General features: G+C 45.2%; 1 protein-coding gene across 3 annotated transcripts in view; it reads right to left on the reverse strand.

Moving 5' to 3' along the window:
* Window positions 1-225: 225 nt before the first annotated feature.
* The window catches only part of RAB6A (RAB6A, member RAS oncogene family), a 69,572-nt gene continuing 50,807 nt past the window's right edge, over window positions 226-18,990 (reverse strand). For all 3 annotated transcript variants that reach the window (XM_063327652.1, XM_063327643.1, XM_063327632.1), the window contains 4 exons: window positions 18,769-18,880; window positions 17,642-17,735; window positions 7,708-7,774; window positions 226-2,259 (listed from right to left, as the gene is read on the reverse strand). In XM_063327652.1, the coding sequence (XP_063183722.1) occupies window positions 2,195-2,259; window positions 7,708-7,774; window positions 17,642-17,735; window positions 18,769-18,880 (338 nt within the window). In that variant the 3' untranslated portion in view covers window positions 226-2,194. The remainder of the gene's footprint in view (window positions 2,260-7,707; window positions 7,775-17,641; window positions 17,736-18,768; window positions 18,881-18,990) is intronic.

Raw genomic sequence — 18,990 nt, forward strand, 5'->3', positions numbered from 1 at the left:
TTGTGGAAAACAGCCAAATGATGACCAACGTAAGTTGCATGAAGAACCAAAGGGAAAAATAAACAACCCCAAAACGAAAAAGCTGCAAGATGAACCATTTTTGCACAGTTAAGAACAGTACAATACAGGAAAAGCAGCCAGGTTTCCTTCCCCCCAAGAGTTTCTTTTAAATAAAGAATGATCCTTTGTCACATATCATTGATGTTTATTTCAAGACATGCCACGTCAAAAAAAACTCGCTTTTAATATTGCATTATAAAAGCACTTTACATCTCATTCTGCCTTTAAGTTATTGTTGTGCAGAGTTGCTATAAACCCAGGGCAGGGCAGGAGTTTAGCATTCATTTCAGGAATGAAGAATCCCAAATCTTTTATGCCCGTTTCCTGGTGAAAGTGGTGGTGAGGACGATTCCCTTTCTCTTCCCCGGGTGGTTATTTTAGATGGTAGAGGGGCAGAAGAGAACAAAGGAGGAGCCTGAATATTTGCTTGCAATTGTTCATTTAAGTAGCAATCGCAACACAGACTCAAGAATTCCTTCCTGCACTGTAACTCAGCCATATTCGCCCAGCAAACAATGTATTTACAATTGTGTTTATTAACTTACACAGCAACTTCACAATGACTAGTAAAGATTAAAAGGGTGCACTTCTAGTGTGTTCGATTCCGTGTTTCTCGGGTAGCTACATCTCGCAACATCAGCAAAGCTCTAAACGGATTCCTCAGCAAAAACTGAACAAAAAAATAATTACTGAAAATAGTAAAAAATTAAGCAAAGAAATAAATATCAAAGAAAACTGGTTAATTGTAAGCCTAGTTAAATAGAAAACTAAATTACTAGTTATTTAACCAAACTATACAGCTCTAGTGAACCAAACTAAACCAACCTGGAAGACTGAACATAAAAAAAATGCTAAAAAATAAAGGCATAAATCTGCATAATCATTAAGTTGGTTCCCGTCCTATTAAACTCCCTTCCTTTCCATCTAAGATCTCTCAACTAGATTTCTGTATGATCAAAGTAAACACCCCTTCCCCAGTCGACCTACGACCAACGCTACGGAAAAGCGGGTGTGATTCTCCCTTCCGCCGCCCCCTCTCTCCCAGCCGGGAACTGGCCTGTGAGCCCAGCATTGGTGAATCCGGCTGCTCTTTCCTCTTTCTGCCCAATTTAAAAGGTTTCGATCCACTTCGGCAGGTTTTAGTGCCGGTCCTGAATTCACTTAAGATTTCCCCTAAAAAAAAGCCAGAAGCAAAACGCTTTCTCCTCCAAACGGCTGAAAACGTTACGTTCCCATCTCTCGGGCAGTAATAATTTACTTCATTGGTGTTCTACATAAAAGGAAAAAAAAAAATGCTCTTAAAACTCATTTGCACTCGAAAGGTATTTCCCTGTTTCCTGCAAGTGTTTTGCTAATGCACACCCACCCTTTCCTTCCCCCCCCAAATCCTCCAGAAGCCATTCATCCCGTTCAGAAAGACACTCTGTATTTCTCCGTATGCTTTCTTGGAAATGTGTTCACGTTGCCTCTGCAAGAACTAAAAAATCCAGTAGCCTTTCGTGGTGTCAAACCCCCCCCCCCTAAGGTCGGTTTCCAAAAACGTTTGGGGGTTTGAAAACCAGTCAGACTATCTCTGCTCGAAAGATTAAGAGCTCGGTTTTAAATTTTTTTTTTTTATTGTAAGGATAAGCATTTAAACCCTCAGCATACGCCACCTCTGCTTGCATTTCTGACTGCTGTCTAGTCATTTCCAGTTTGTTAGAGAAATCAAATGGGTAAGATTTGCAAGCATTCTTCTGCACGCACATCTCGTCTAAGTCCAATTCAAAACTTACTCAGTTTCCATCATTTCAAAGTGCAATATCATAACATATTAAAAAAGGAACAAATATTAAGAAATTGTACCTATCTTTTTTTTTTGTTTGTTTTTAAAGTTATAACTAGAATATGCTGGAATATTTTGGCTTTTTTTTTTTTTTCTTATAAATAATGAAGACACTGACATTTTCTTTGTGTGTGTGTGTGTGTGCTTGTGAAGCTAATAGATCATCTCCACGAGACAGCCAGCGATGATGAACTGCAATACGTTATTACTGAAAGGGGAAGGTTCAAGCCAATATTCACACTGCAGTCAATGAAGAGTAAAGGGAGGGAAAGCAGTGATGTTCTGGAGAAAGGTAGAAGCCACATGGTATTAGCAGGAACAGCCTCCTTCACTGACAGGCTGCTCTTGAGGCTTTTCCAGTTTTATGTCAATCACTGGAAGACATAAGTTAAGGCGAACAAATATCCAACGCCGTTTCCCTACAAGCTGGGGCAGGATTTTGACTGGTGTTTTCCATTCAGTATTTCCCACCAAAATACTTGAAAAGTACCCCACCTGGAGTACTGTGTCCAGCTCTGGAGTCCTCAACACGAGAAGGACGTGGACCTGTTGGAACGGATCCAGTGGAGGGCCACAAAGATGATCAAAGGGCTGGAGCCCCGCTGCTGTGAGGACAGGCTGAGAGAGTTGGGGTTGTTCACCCTGGAGAAGAGAAGGCTCCGCGGAGACCTTATAGTGGCCTTCCAGTCCCTAAAGGGGGCCTACAGGAAGGATGGGGAGGGACTCTGGATCAGGGAGTGTAGTGATAGGACACGGGGTAACGGCCTCAGACTGAAAGAGGGGAGATTTAGATTGGCTATCAGGCAGAAATTCTTTGCTGTGAGGGTGGTGAGGCACTGAACAGGTTGCCCGGGGAAGTTGTGGATGACCCATCCCTGGAGGGGTTCAAGGCCAGGCTGGGTGAGGCTTGGAGCAGCCTGGTCTAGTGGGAGGTGTCCCTGCCCAGGGCAGGGGGGTTGGAACTGGATGATCTTTAAGGTCCCTTCCTACCTGAACCATTCTGTGATTCTGTGAAAAGTATTTTCAAAAGCTCTTAAAAAGACCAGCTTCAAACCAAAGTCAAGATGCAGGTTTCTCAGCAGCCCCTCTCACCCTGGCATTGGCATGTTCTTAAGCACATAGCAGAAACAATGTCAGACCCCAAATGTCTGTCTCCAACCTGACTCTGCTCTTCCCCAGCGATCTCTTCTTGTTCCACGGCAATTGCTATGGTAATTAAAGATGTATATGCTGAAGGATCTAATCGCTGTTTCCAGAGGGAACCAGTAACAGCTTGGAAACACACAGTTTCAATTCAGTCTCCCAGCACTGAGGGTGGAACCTCCAGCTGGCGGGCACCAAAGCTCTACCTGCTGGCTCAAAGAACACAGAAGCCCTGGAGACAGCAGGAGCCTGGAGGAAGCCACAGAAGGCCAGCTCGCTTCCTTCTCTAACTCCTGCTCCTCTACACTTCACAGCCAACTGGAAAGTTCTTCCCTCTCAGGCCACTGTCCACGCTCAGCTCTGAGGCACACAGGAGAACATCTGCTCTAGGTGACCCTGCTCTGGCAGGGGGTTGGACTAGATGATCTCCAGAGGTCCCTTCCAACCTCTATCATTCTGTGATTCTGTGAGAGCCTCTTTGGGCTTGAATACAGATGCAGCACATGCTCTGCTAAGAGAATCCCCCAGCAGCATATTCTAGCGAGGCCATTCACAGCATCACAGCATGGCAGGCGTTGGAAGGGACCTCTGGAGACCATCCAGTCCAACCCCCTGACAGAGCAGGGTCACCCAGAGCAGGTGGCACAGGAACGTGTCCAGGTGGGTTTGGAATGTCTCCAGAGGAGACTCCACCACCCCTCTGGGCAGCCTGTGCCAGGGCTCTGCCACCCTCACAGGAAAGATTTTCCTCATGTTCAGATGGAATTTCCCGTGTTCCAGTTTGTGCCCGTTGCCCCTTGTCCTGTCCCCAGGCACCACTGAGAAGAGTCTGGCCCCATCCTCTTGCCCCCCGCCCTTTAGCTCTTGCTGAGCATTGATGAGATCCCCTCTCAGTCTGCCCTTCTCCAGGCTGAACAGCCCCAGGGCTCTCAGCCTGTCCTCAGCACAGAGATGCTCCAGCCCCTCCGCATCTCCACAGCCTCCGCTGGACTCTCTCCAGCAGTTCCCTGTCCTTCTGGAACTGGGGAGCCCAGAACTGGACCCAGTGCTCCACATGAGGCCTCAACAGGGCAGTGCAGAGGGGGAGGATGCTCTTTTTAATGCCCCTCAGGAGATCATTGGCCTTCTTGGCCACAAAGGCACGTAACTGGCTCATGGACTTCCTTCTCACACCATGTGCATCGCTATCCCTGAGTACTTACATCACCCACAGCTCGAAACATACATGCCATCCTGAAGTCTCCCATCAATCCTTCCTCTCGTTAAACCGCTCCACTCACCCCACAACAAACCCCCTGCCGCTTCCCTGAACTTACCCCTCGCAATGACAGCTAATATCCAACAAGAACACAAGGTCGCTGGAGAGGTTGCTGCTCTGAACCAGCCTGCGATAAGCTGCTCCCTTTGTGGCATTCGAATTCCCAACTGAAGCCCTACAGCTACAACCCTTACGTAGCCTTTCACAGGAGGAGCTTTGAGCACTAATCCCCAAACCCGCCTCACGAGTCTCAAGCATTTCTCTTATCAGTTAACAGGGAGACAAATAGGTCACACAGCTGGTACCTCCAACTTATTTCTTTAGGGGGTTGAAGTTGCTATTTACAGAGGTTAGGAGAAAATAAACACAAAAAGGGAAACCTCAAATATTTGGTCTCTTTTGCTGATCGAAACCTCGATAGGCATTTAAGAGTCAGAGATCCTCGAAATGAGCCTTGCCAGCTTCATCGTCGAGCACGAGCAGCTCAAGATCCTTGAACGCTCAATGTTCTGCAAAAAAGCCTATGGAAAATCCCCCACCATTATTAATCCCAGCGTAGCTGTCTGGGAGACAATCGTATGCAATTTCTGCTATCTGCAGTCTGCAGGAAGTCAAATCCAAAGTGCCCTCATTGCACTCCCATTTAGAGACCAGTGATCAAACTCCCTGATAGGGAAAGCGCGGCCCCATCCGCCGGCGCCTTTGCATTCTGCCACCATCCTCTTATTAATAAAGACTGTTGTTCATTAACCTTTTGATGACCTGCGTAACGAAATATTTTTGATCAATCAAGTCTGAAAGGCACAAAGCTTGTGCCTTAGCAGTTGCAATCCACAGCTTTCCGAATCCTCCTTTCCCCTACGCAGTAAGATGCTCTACAGATGTAGTTTCAGCACAAAGCTTGTCCCCCTACTACAGTTCCTGCCGCACCCTTCCCCCAAAGCACTGTTTCTCCTCTATTTACCAGCTGCCAGCTCTGTGATCCCTGCTCCAAAAAAGCCTGACCACCCTGAAAAAGTTCCTCTTCTCAAAAAAGCTCACTCACTTCTAGCATCTCGTCAACTCTTTCAATCAAGATGCAATGCAACCCCTCTTGGCTCCCTCCTGGAAGTACCCACCATGACTTCCCCCCATGATTTCTATGTCCAGAGGCAGGCAGCCCTCTCTCCACCTTCTGCACTACCTTCCCTCTCTAATCCAAGCCAGCAGAAACGGGTAGTCAGGTGCAGCAGAGATCATAAGAAGTGGCTCGGTTATCACAGAACTTCTTTCACCTTCAGAGCTATGCTGAGCAACCACCACCACTCCTGCAGTTTTAGAATCACAGAATTGTCTAGATTGGAAGGGACCTTTAAGATCACCATGTCCAACCATCAACCTAACACTGACACCAAAACCACCACTAACCCATGTCCCTCAGCACCACGTTTGCCTGGCTTTTAAATACCTCCAGGGATGACAATTCCACCACTTCCCTGGGCAGCCTCTTCCAATGCTTGATAATCGTTTCAGTGAAGAAATTTTTCCTACTCTTGAAGTTCCGCATCAACTCTAATAAATCCATGCACTCATTCCAAATGACTCCAAGTTGCTCTCAGTAGTTCTTCCACGCCACTGTCTCCACTCCAGTTGTCCTACTCTGTCCCACCCTAGACCCTCTCTCTACCCTACACCTTCCTGCTGGTTTCTGCCACGCTGACTCCTACTTTGAAGACTACTTTTCCTTGCACAAAATATCCAGACTTTCCTCTAAACAATTCCTAAAAATGTATCTTTTACCCATTCTCCTTTACACAATAGCCAGTGTTTCCACTCCCACGTTTTCTTCTCATTATATTATCTTCTTCCATTTACAATCATAGAATCGCCACGGTTGGAAGGGACCTTTCAGATCATTGAGTCCAACCACCAACCTAACTCTGACAAAAAACATCACTAAACCATATCTCTAACCACTATGTCTACCTGAGTTCTGGGTTTTACATCCCTCCAGGGATGGCGACTCCACCACTGCCCTGGGCAGCCTCTTCCAATGCTTGACAACCCTTTCAGGGAAGAAATTTTTCCTAATATCCATCCTAAACCTCCCCTGGTGCGACTTGAGGCCGTTTCCTCTTGTCCCATGGCCTGTTCCTTGGGAGAAGAGACCGAACCCCCCTGGCTACCCCCTCCTTTCAGGGCGTTGTAGAGAGCGAGAAGGTCTCCCCTCAGCCTCCTTTTCTCCAGGCTGAACAACCCCAGCTCCCTCAGCCGCTCCTCTCAAGACCTGTGCTCTAGACCCTTCTGTCACAAGACACCCACAAAAGCACCTACAAGGGCTTCCCTGCCCTCCCCAAACACACTCAGCTGGTCCAGCAAGCAATTCAGATTTAGTCATACTGCTCGTTATGCAGAAAGTTTTATCCCTTTTCCATTGCTCATGCCATCTCCTTTCCCTCCCCCAAGGCTGATTCCTTCAGTTGATTCTTCTCCTCCCTCGCACCACTCAGATGCCAGCCCAGAGCTGTCTGGGGTCGAGTACTGCAACAGGCTGTCCTGGGAAGTTATGGGATCAACGTCCTTGGAGATTTCTGCAGTTACCCTGAACACAACCCTGAGAAACTGGCTTGATTTTGTAGTCAGCCCTGCTTTGAGCAGGAGGGTTGGAGAAGGGACCTACAGAGGTCCCTTCCATCCTACCTTATTCCAGGATTCTACAAGTCAGATCTGCAACAGCCACAGAGGGTCTTTTCAGGCCTCTTTGCAGCTGTTTTATCCGGCTCCATAGCCTCCCCCTCCCTCCTCACATCCAACCTGCTCAAACACCAAGCGAAGAATCCTTCTGGATCTGTTTGCACCCTTCTGCACCTTCCTGCTGTCCTCCCTTCAGCTTTCATTCACTTGTCCTCACAGTCCTAAGCACCCCTACCTCCCCTGCTTTACAGTGGGGGCCTCCACCCTTAACACTCATAGACATATAGAATCATAGAATGGTTTGGGTTGGAAGGGACCTTCAAAGGTCATCTAGTTCCACCCCCCTGCCCTGGGCAGGGACACCTCCCACCAGACCAGGTTGCTCCAAGCCTCATCCAACCTGGCCTTGAACCCCTCCAGGGATGGGGCAGCCACAGCTTCTCTGGGCAACCTGGGCCAGTGCCTCACCACCCTCATAGTGAAACATTTCTTCCTAATATGAAATATAGTCCCAGCCTTCTATCCCACCAAGCCTTCTACCTCAGTACTTCAAGCTCAAAGGTTACTTGCCCCTATTCCCTCTCTCAGGCCTTTTTTTGGCACGTCCATAAGCTGACCGGGGGCTGCAGGAGATATTACTCCCTCCTTCTTCATCCTTGTTATTCAGGGCCTGCATTTTCCTCGTCCACGGTAATGCCTGGCAGCGCTTCGCCACCACTGAATCGCAGCACAAATGCATAAAGGATACTGTCTTCTCTACTTTTGTCTTGTGTGCTTTCCATTCCAGGCAAGGCAGCTGCCACGCGTCGGAAAAGCTGCAAAAAAACACACAGGGAACAGATCAAAACAATTGGACTTTAAAAGAGTGCACCCCAGTTGATACAGTTCAAACAATGATTCGATACATCCTTCAGTACTATTTACACTGCTTACACCAAAAAGCCTGACACCAAATATAACCTTTATTCTCAGGAAATGGCAAACCGCATTTTTGTTGTTATTGAAGATCAAATGTTACTGGCTACAAGCAGCAAACCTTCTATCACCTTCTCTGCAAATATGCTCTGTTTGGAATCCAGCGTTCCCACCTCACATCTGCCACAGATGTCCACAGACCCCAACAGCTTCCCCCCAGCAGGTGGGAACTCGACCTTCCCACCTCCACAGAGTATTAGTTACACAGGAGCACTGATGGTTACACGGACACACTGATGAAGTCAAACACAACACCTGTCACCAATATTGGCCAAGCTGGCACACGCAGAACAGCATCATAAAAGGGGATGTGCGTAATGACATCCCCTAGGCATCTTCTTCCAGCCTTGACCATATCTGGGACTCAGGGTCCCTTATGAACTAGACAAAGAATCTATCTTTCGTGAATTTGCCCAGTCCTTTTCTGAATGCTCTCAACTTTTGGTATCCACTCCATCATTATCGTATGTCCACATTCAGGGTATAAAACACAGAACAGGAACATGTGTCAAGGGCACTTGCAATCCCAAATCTACCTCTCATTTGGACACTGTCTCCAGTTTCCCAGCAAGGTCTTAGCTCCAAACTCTCTCCTAGTTTTTTATTCCACTTGAAGGAGGTTGAGAGGTAAGACTGAATGGGACCAACTCCCTCTCCTGCATTTCCTACCTTTGCCCACAAGGCTCAGATTTGTGGTTGCCACCACACGGCTTCTCCCCAGTCCTCTGGGCAAGGAGCATACAAGATTAACCCACTATTAATGCATGAGAATTCACTTGAATTTCCTGAGCCCACAATAGTCTGTCTTCTCCTGCACAGGAACAGACAGTTCCTGTCCTTCAGCTGAGTGTGATTTCTCCGAGAAGCTGCCATGCTCAGTTGGTAGGAACTACACAAGTTTCAACCGTAACGGTCTCTTCCTCATGTGCCTTGGTAAGTGTGTGCGCAGCAGGAAGGGAGGACAGGAAAGATCAGATGGACAGAAGGATAAATAGCACCTTTACTATTCATCAGGGTTATGAAATGACTACCTAATTGTTTCTTACCTTTGAAGAACAGCCCTAGTACAGTTTTGATCCCATGCTGATGTGCTCAGCATGCAACCAGATATAAACATCTGACATAACACTGCATTCGTATTTTTGCACCATTACAGATGTTGTGTTTCCAAGCGCTCAACATCTCCATCCATCAGTGAGTTAAAATCACCCCACTGTGGGCCCGCCAGCAGCTCGGGAGTCCCGAAACGCCTGGTGCAAGCCTGACGTCAGCCTTAATGTGTCAAACTGACAATATCGCACATTATTTCAGTCCTCTCCTCAAATGACCCAAAGCTAAACCACTTATTCCCAGTGACCCACTTTCCACAGAAAACTGAGCCAAGCCACTGTCAGACTGTTTATATTATGAACGTAGGCACCTGAACAGCTTTGCAGATCAGGGCCCAAGTGCTTTCGCAAATTTGGCCCTGAGCGTCCAAATGATGCTGGGAAGTCACTAAGACGACTTTGTCAGCTTGACAAGTACCCTCCAAGCTAATCAGGAACAAGCCCCCAGGTCTCTCGGGTGCGGCTGTGACCTCCGGAGAGCAGGAGCACAAAGACACTGTGCTCGCTGGTGTCTGACCTTTGCTGTCACCACTGTTTGTTTCTGACTGAAGAAGCTGCTAAGTGATGAGAGGAAAACCCGACAGGTAGAAGGCAGCAAAGCTGCTTTCCTTTACCATTCCCGTCATCTCCCTCATAACCACTGGAGAAACCATCCCCACCATCCTCACCCCTTTTTCACCAACAGCAACACCACTTTGCGGGCATCTGCTGAAATCTAGACTGAGACAAGGATATGGGCCTGGGAAGCCAGTGCTTGACGCACCTCACTGATTTTAGCTAAAAGAAAAAAGGCTTAGTATCCTCCTCTAAGTTTCTATAACCCGTGTCATTATCCTGAGCCTCCTTGTACAAAAAATGTCCTATCAATTGAGCTCACCACTTCTTGTTACTGTATCTGCACTCCTCATCTCACCACCACTCTTCACTCTTAATTCTGCTTGAGAAAGCAATGTGATTATCATTTTCCAAGCATTTTAAAACTAGTCAGACATGAGCACTTTGTCTCACGAGAATGAAATGGGGGAGAGGAAAGAAGCTGCAAACTTTCAGAGCAATCTCCCAACACATCCTCGTGGTCAGCATTGTTTTCCCTTGTCATTCCAATCACACACGAGGACAGCACTGCCAACCTTCTTAGCTTAATACTTGTCAAAAGGCTTTTCATTCACTCAGTACAGAACTAGATTATTCATTATAAGGTTTTTTGGCATCTTGGAGATGATCAATGAAGTAATTGAGGTTCAATCTCATCTTCCTCTGGAAGCCTTAGAAGTTTTAGTACTGTATTTGAATCCACAAGCGCTTTGCAGGCTCAATACTTTCTTTGCCTTTAACAGTCTTCAATAAACTTCCCAACTCGATCTCGTTTAGGTACAGATGGTTCTACCTCTCCTTTGTTACTGAGCTTTGTCCCTGAACTTGCTTCTACTCTCAAAATGTTCAATATTCAGTGAGCCTTCACAGGTTGATTAACGGATCTCAATTTCAATTTTATGAAAGAAAACAGCTTTGTGACTTCTGGGAAAAAAATAAAGGCTTACTGGACAGCCACCAGGCTGCGTTGCAAAATATTCAAATACCATCTATAATTTGCTTTCAGAAGCGTACTGGTGTGTTGTCAATGCAGAAACAGATTACACGGTAAATTCTGCTCCTCTCTGGCACACCACCGCATAGCTACATCTATCCCCATTAGCTCTGCAGGGGAAGGTCTGGTAAACCTCTTGGCCTTCCAACACACACTTTCCTGCTGATATACAAGTGATACACTAGAGGTAGAGAGTGGAGCAAATCAGCTTACCTACCCTTCCAGTACGCTGCTTTTTTTGCTCATATTCTGCAGAAGAATATTAGAGTAATTTTGATCCAGCTCTTGATACAGAAGTTTTGCGGGAAAAAATTCCCTCCCATCAGTTTTAAGGATGGGTGCGCAACGGAGAGGGCTTGGCACAACCCTACCAGATGGTGCCTGCATTAGGATGCTCGCTTGACATCGTTGCTCTGATAGAAAGAAGGAAATACATCACCTCATAGAGCTCTTTGCTGACGCCATGTGCTTTGAGATCCTAGGTGGAAACAGCATTACACAAAAAACCCTGTTTTAAACGGTGGCATTGCTATTTATTTACCCCTTGTGCAACATGTAGAAAGTGAGGGATGCACTTATAGAGGGGAGGGGGTGGGGAGTCTTAAAAAAAACCTCAGCTGATGGGAACCAACTGGAATTACTGCATTTAAACCAAGCTGCTGACAGAAAGGCTAAGTGTTTAAAATACAGTAATCCTTTCTTTACATTAAGACCGGGAATAAAATTATGCCTTTAGCGGTATTTCTCCTCTAAATTATTTGACTAAAAAAAGGAATTTGGCAACTAAGAAAATCAAGTTTCTTTCTTATTAACCTTCTGCTTATCAGCCACAGCATATGTGAACAAATCCAATTAGGGAAACTTCATGATGGTTAGAAAGCAGCGTTCTACACAGGGACCTTACTGCTGCGCGGTGCCATCAGGACCCAAGCCAGCAGTCTTATCTCAAGGAAAAAAGTCACAGGCAGTTGCACACATATATATGCATAGATAATATAGTGTATATATACACACAGAAATATGTATATATAGTTGTGCATGTGTGTGCGCATAAAAACCACACATACTGGTGAGCATTCAGGACTTTTTTTTCCCAAGGCAGGAGTTAAACGCAGCCGTCTGAAAGACTGAGCCACACAAAGTCTCTTTCAACATTCAACCCTGCAATCTCCTTCCTGATTAAACTCTAAAAAAAAAATCCCTCGTCTCTCGCCGTTAGTTTCAACTCATTTGCCAAACTGTGCCTTTCCTACCGCTCTAGCCAATAAATCCCCAACAGATCAGTGTCACCGTAGGCATGAAACAGTTTTCACTGTAACACTCCGGCAGCAATATGGAAAGGACAAGGAGGATCACCGTCCAGATGGAAAAGCCAACCAGGAAACCTGTTCCCCAATGCAAAGCAAACAAAAATGTTTCCCTAATTCTCATTCTCCGAGGAGAGCAGCGCAACTCCAAGAATAATTCTTGCCCATCAGATAGACAAAAATCAAAAGATGGGAGAAAGAGCCAAGCTGCTAGATGCAGCCAGCTCTGTGAAAACAGGGTTATTCGAGGGGCCACGGTCCTTTAGCTACTAGCGTGAGAAAGTTTTTCTGCCAAGTACCGTATATTCAGCCTGTGGCTCTTTGAGAGCAAACGTGAAGTGTGCCAGGTACTGCTGCAAGGAGGTCTTCAGGGCTCTCCCTCCCCTCTCTTTCTACAAGACAGCAAAATGAACCCTGACATATTCTGGGCATGAAATCCACAGACTAACAATAAGATTCCCTGAAATACAGACTGCCGAGATAGAGCATGAATCTCAAGGTCTTTTAAAGCTTATTCAGGGCTGACAAATAAAATGAATCAGAGACTACAATTCTCTGCATTAAATGAAGCAAGTTATCTACTTCTCAGTCTTAAGGCTCCCCTGGCAATCAGTCTTTGCTGAAACTCGTAGGATCCAAAAGACATTTTTTCTCCCCCTCTATTGCATGAATTAACCCCAGAATAATACAATCACCATTTTTATTCCGTAACATCAGCCACTCATTTTTTCCTGCAACACCCTCTCCCCAAAGCCAGAAGGAACAGTAAGTATATAGGACCCTGGTGACTGGAGACAGCTCTACCTTAGCAGATCCAACAGTATGCAGCAGCTGTACGTTGAAACCTAGTTTGACAGCGTGCAACTAGAATAGATGAGGCTTCCCCCAGCAGCTCATCAGATCAGTCTCTGGGGAAAAGAAATGCCAGAGAAGTCATAAAATGAAAGCCTGCATGTCCAGGTTTCAGCTAGCACGCACAAGGGCTGCAAATCCTCTGTACTTCTCTGCAGTGGCTACATGGAGATCTACCTCCGAGCCCCTAAATCAAGCCACAGGTTGCTCGCTTCCACCTCAGTCCCCAGAACCGTGTTAGCTGAGGTGCCGTCTTCGGAGCTGTCCCCTTTTCACGTCACAGGGGAATGGCAAAAAAAAGCCTGCCGGCAGTATGTCCCCCTCTATTTCTTTGTTGGTAGAAGATCCTGGCATTGAAATACAGGCTGTTTGAAGTATGGTGCAACTCACCATCTGCAGTCACCCTATAAAGCCAGGCACCCGGTTTGCAGGATAGCTACAGCGAGCACAGAGCCGAAGGCAGTGCCCTCTCCTCTTATCAGTGCTGCCTTCCAGCAGAAAAGGATGAACAAGAAGCTAAAAGTAGCACACAAGGTCAAAAGGATCCTGGCTTCCCACTGACAGCCAGCAAACAAGCGACAAGGCTGAGGAGGTGAAAAAGTCTTAGCCATTACTCTCCTGGAGCAGGACAAGAAATGAAGCTTTTCCCATATCCTTAGTAGGGCAAACACTGATTCTGAAGCCTTGCGGACAGCATCCCTTGGAGAACCCGAGTGCTTAGACCAACACAAACAGCACTAAGATTAGCACTAGTGTGGTGAGTAGGACTAGGGAAGTGATGATCCCCCTGTCCTCGGCACTGGTGAGGCCCCACCTCGAGTGCTGTGTCCAGTTTTGGGCCCCTCACCACACAAAAAGCCATTGAGGTGCTGGAGCGTGTCCAGAGAAGGGCACCGGAGCTGGTGAGGGGTCTGGAGCACAAGTCTGGTGAGGAGCGGCTGAGGGAGCTGGGGGTGTTCAGCCTGGAGAAAAGGAGGCTGAGGGGAGACCTTCTCGCTCTCTGCAACTCCCTGAAAGGAGGGGGTAGCCAGGAGGGGTTGGTCTCTTCTCCCAAGGAACAGGCCATGGGACAAGAGGAAATGGCCTCAAGTTGCGCCAGGGGAGGTTTAGGATGGATATTAGGAAAAATTATTCACCGAAAGGGTTGTCGAGCATTGGAAGAGGCTGCCCAGGGCAGTGGTGGAGTCGCCATCCCTGCAGGGATTTAAAAGCCGGGCAGACGTGGTGCTGAGGGACATGGGGTTGTGGTGGTTTTGTCAGTGTTGGGTTGATGGTTGGACTCGATGACCTGAAAGGTCCCCTTCAACCTAGGCAATTCTATGGTTCTCTGGTTCTAAGATTCATCACCCATGAGATGACATTATCCTTCAATGTCTGACCAAGCCTGGAACGAGGGCAGTGTTCTGGCTAGTGCTCCACGGCATCTCCCAAGCTGCTGGAATGGCCGCCTCTGCTCCTGCTAACCCTGCCCGGCAGTCAGACCCAGGACAGTGAGGGTCGCAAGTCATGTCTCCAGGACTTGCCTGCACAACAGTGACACTGGAATTCACAGCTCTGACCTGAAAGAGAGGATGGAAAGAAAGCAAGGAAGGTATGGTGGATCATACCTGAGGCATTAGTAAAAAACAGACCTCGCTCTGGAATTGGTAACATCAAGATGTTACACCGAACGCCACAAAGAAACCAAAACCTTAATGTGAAAGGGATGGAAATACAAAGAAGCCAATGATGAAGGACCAAGGGCTCAACTTCATCCCAATTCTACTTCTGCATTAACTTGTGCCATTCCCTACCTTTAACCCAGGGCACAGAACTTCGATCGACAGATTTTGTGCTGAAAAGAGAGGACAGCAGGGGAACAACAGCATTTTGTCAGCTTTTCTGAACTGCTCAAGGCTGCCAAGCAAAGCACTGACAATCTGAGAAGTTTTAATACTGGGAGGGCAGAGCTTTACGTGGAAGGAAAAAAAAAAACAAACCAACAAAAAAAACCCAAACCAAAACAGTTCATATTCTCTAATCTACACATTACAGTCATACGCAGAAGCAAAGCTGCATGGCAATTGCTAAATCTGAACCTATACCCCAGTGGACAACCCACTGACCAGTCACTATTCGAAAATTCACCTTTACGTTAGTATTTATTATCCAGCACTAGGTGATCTTAGTTTTTACATAAATGTGTTTCATTATATGTAGTCAAAGTATGGACTTTGTATCAAATAATTTGACAACTTGAATTAAAAATCCTATATGAGAATTAACTTGGACAGTAACTGTTCTGCAGAATCAGAATATATTACAGACAGAAGTGATCAGTTATGGGAAGGTCAAATTTGCATTTGACTTATTAAAAAAAGCTTTTATATGGGTTATGGGAAGGATATCCATTCTGCAGTTGTACCCATACACTTTCCCATTTCATTGGGGAAGAATTTTATTGACGAGTTAGGAAAATAAGTTCATACCATTCAATAGAGACGCTGCAAAGAAAACAGAGTACTAGATAACTAGTGGTATTAAAAATCTTATCCTTTGAGAATTGTTTCAACTACTACTTATTAAACTAATAAAAATGAGAGTTTCAAATATTCTGCAGTATAGAATAGCTTTGAAGCTTCTGAAAATCCCAGTCCACACCTGCAACACAAGGATCAAAACTCAGAAGAAAAATCCATTTTTAGTTCTTTTTGAATAACCACTCCTGTCTTTCATTTTGATATTTTACACAGAGAATGAAGTCACTTAAAATCTTTCCTCTTGGCCAATTCTGAAAGACCCCACCCTACATGAATTACCCACTCGGATTATGACGCAGTGACACGTAACAGCCCTAAGTTTTTTAGATATTACTGTTTATTGATGTTAGTGAAGAACAAGAATTATGTCTCGGAACAGCAAATCTTCCATTTAACACAGAGAGAACCAGCCCCCAGGTTCTCACCACCACTTTTTATTACCAAACCTATTTTCCCACAGAAGTAGTCTTACGGCATGTTACCTGGCAATTAAAATCAGAGGCGTAATTTATCTAGACCTCTATTACACAACTAAGAATTTTCTCTAGAGAGCATGCAAGTGAGGCTACGGCTACAGAAATGGCTTTATGCTCTGACAATCTCATTAGTACAATCCCTGAACAGCTTCAGCATAAAATACAAAAAGGCAACGTTTGCTCTCTTCATAATGTACTAAATGGAGCTACCATCCTTCGTGACGAGGGCTGCGGTAGCTTTACAAAGCACGTGTTTTATTAAATGACAGTATCTTACGCCAAAATGGACTACAGGCATACCATACGAGATTTTTCCTACTTACATCCCAAATCATCAGGGCTCCAGCTGGCCCTGGAAGCCACAAGGTACCTTACAGGCTTGGACACGGACGTCTGGAAACGTGTCAGCTGCACAGCAACTCCCCCAAGGCAAGAGGGCGTAGATAGAGCTTCATCATCACCATCATTCCTCTCCGTGAGGCAACTGCTCTCAAGTGCACACCCCTTACTCTAAGCAAACATTAAGGATTCCCGCACGGAATCCAAGCCTTAATTACAAGCCAGCCTCCGTGTTGTGGCAGGATAATTGGTGGACTTCGGAACTGAACACTTTTATGCTTGCTAATGCACTGAAAGGCAGTGCTAAGTTAACACATCTAATTATTCCATTATATAGGGAATAATTTTGCTACTAATATACAAAGTCAAGGGATATTTTAATAATAGACCCTTTAGTCCTGTCTATAACATACAAAGTCATGTATAACCCTGTTTTAGCAACTCCTGATACAATTCTGCATACAAAATATTTGTGTTACTGTCTATATAAAATGTACATGTGATTATGTACATACACATATGTGTGCGCATGCGCTTGCCCTGTGGAGACACCCAAGAATGAATGTCTTCTACATCTTGCACTACTGCTTTTCCTCCTACCATAAGACCAGCTGCCAAGTGCTTCAGCAAGTCACAAGTCCATATGAGAAACTGCTAGATCAATGAAAAAGCAGTATCCCATTAGGCACCGAGTCGATGGGGATGTGCAGCTCTAGCTCTCTATTCGTGATCTGCTGGTAAGCATATTTGCTTACATAACTAATAAACTTAAACAAAATTTCTTTCATGCAAACACCAGATCAGTTCCGCAGTGTTTACTACTTTCACCAGTTCACTGCTTGCCAAGTGATTTATCTTCATTAACCCAAGCGCTAAAGCTTCATCTAGCAGGTCAGAATTTAAAGAGCCGCCACTCACAACATAAAACCTAATTTCGTTGCAGTTGCATCAGCTCAAAAGACATTTCACTGTTTTCCCCGATTCAAAAGCAACTCGTCACCTACCAGAAATAAATAGCTTAGGCTGTCCAAGAACGTTTGCTCACACTTTCAGTGCCTTCCAGAGTGGGAACACCAGTTTACACTGTCCCACTTTACACTGGAAGCATTTTAAGCCACCACATCGCTCCTTGACTGGTTTGCCCACACCATCATCCACTGAATCGGTATCACAAACAGTCCTCAGACCTCTGTTACCCCAATTTTCTGGTTTATACCTTAATCCCTTCAATCTAAACACTAAATCTGGATTATCAAGAATCCAGAAAGGTATGATCCTGTACCAAACAAAGCTTCTTAAATAATTCCTCTTTTCTAGAGAAGTTCCAAGTCATTTGCTGCCAGGTCAGGGATGCTTCTGAACCTCAGCCAACAAGTTGACTCCGAGATGCATACAGACTACAAATGTCCCTCTGAACCCTTTGCAAAGGCTTCCCAGTGTCCAGGGAAGTCTTATTTCCACAACAGAGCACTAAAAGAAGTAGAATCAGGGCTGGCTGCAGCCAACACATCACTCACCTGTTTTACATTGTATCCTGCTTTTGCACTAGTTTCAATGAACATTACATTCAGCTCTTTGGCTTTTCTTTCTCCTTCCTCAATGGACACTTGTCTGGGGAAGATAACACAGAATTAGGAAAAAAGCCAGACAAACACCTTGAAAATTAAGATTTTCATCTTCAACCTAAGGAGGTGACAGCTCTGTTACAGTTCTGAAAGCATTTCATGGTTTTTTTCCTGCATACAGATGCCACACGCTGAGCACAGCTGTAGACAAGTATCACCATTTCATCGTATCAGGTGGCCTTCTGTGGCATGCCTGGCTCCCAACCTAGAACTCAGCTTTCCAGTGGAAGGGGTACATGGGCCAACTAGACTCCTCCAAATCCCTGTCCTGGAAGCTGTGCTTTTATGTCTGAACAATTATCAATCCATAGACTTTAATACCCAATAACAACTGTCAACTCACAGCCTACTAAACTATTTTAACAAAGGACCGAGCACACGTAAGGGGCTCATGTGTGCATAAACAATTCTTAATAGGATGTTATAAATCTGAAGTTAAGGGTCTATTAGTGTAGTTATTCTGAGGAAATGGGGATTTCAATCAAATCCAGAATACTTCCCTTTCATGCTTTTGTTTTACCTTTGTGGCTTTTTACTGATTAGTGTTAAGAATACCATAAATCCAGCATAAGCAGAGTACACAATGCAACAAAACATGAAGATGCACAACTTCCAATAAAAATATTTAAGTTTGCCAACTCTAAGCGTTTTAAAAGGGAAGATTACTTACACCTATCATTTTTATCCGAGCCAATCTATTAAGCATGAACATTTGTAATAATTTTAGCTTATTCATTCACTGATGCAGGTTGCAGTTGACACTCCATTCTCTCCTGACATCTGAACAAGTCGGTGACAGTTTCTCAACTCATTCAAAGCACCGTGCTGGAAACTTGTGCTTAATCAAATGAAAGAAGTTTTAAAATTGAGATTTCTCTAGTCACTGCCATCTCCAGCATAGTTAAAACAAACCTGATCATTTGGGGGGAAAAAAAAAATGTTCTTTTTAAAATAGTTGTCTAGGAGAAAACAGCAGCAGATTAAGAAAAGCATTTGAAAGATGAGTTATTCCTCCATACCTCTTATCTGCTAGATCTGTTTTATTTCCCACCAGCATAATGATGACATCACTGCCCCTTTCCGTTCTGACATCATCAATCCATTTTGTTGTTTGCTGGAACGAGTTTACATCTAACAGAGAACAGTGGAGAGGATTATCACTGCAGGTATTCTTCACAGGTCACTGGTAAATACATCTGTAAGTCTCAAATAAAAGCTTCATATTCTCTGGAATTGGCATA

Source organism: Chroicocephalus ridibundus, chromosome 1, assembly GCF_963924245.1.
Source record: "Chroicocephalus ridibundus chromosome 1, bChrRid1.1, whole genome shotgun sequence".
NCBI classification, from domain to species: domain Eukaryota; kingdom Metazoa; phylum Chordata; class Aves; order Charadriiformes; family Laridae; genus Chroicocephalus; species Chroicocephalus ridibundus.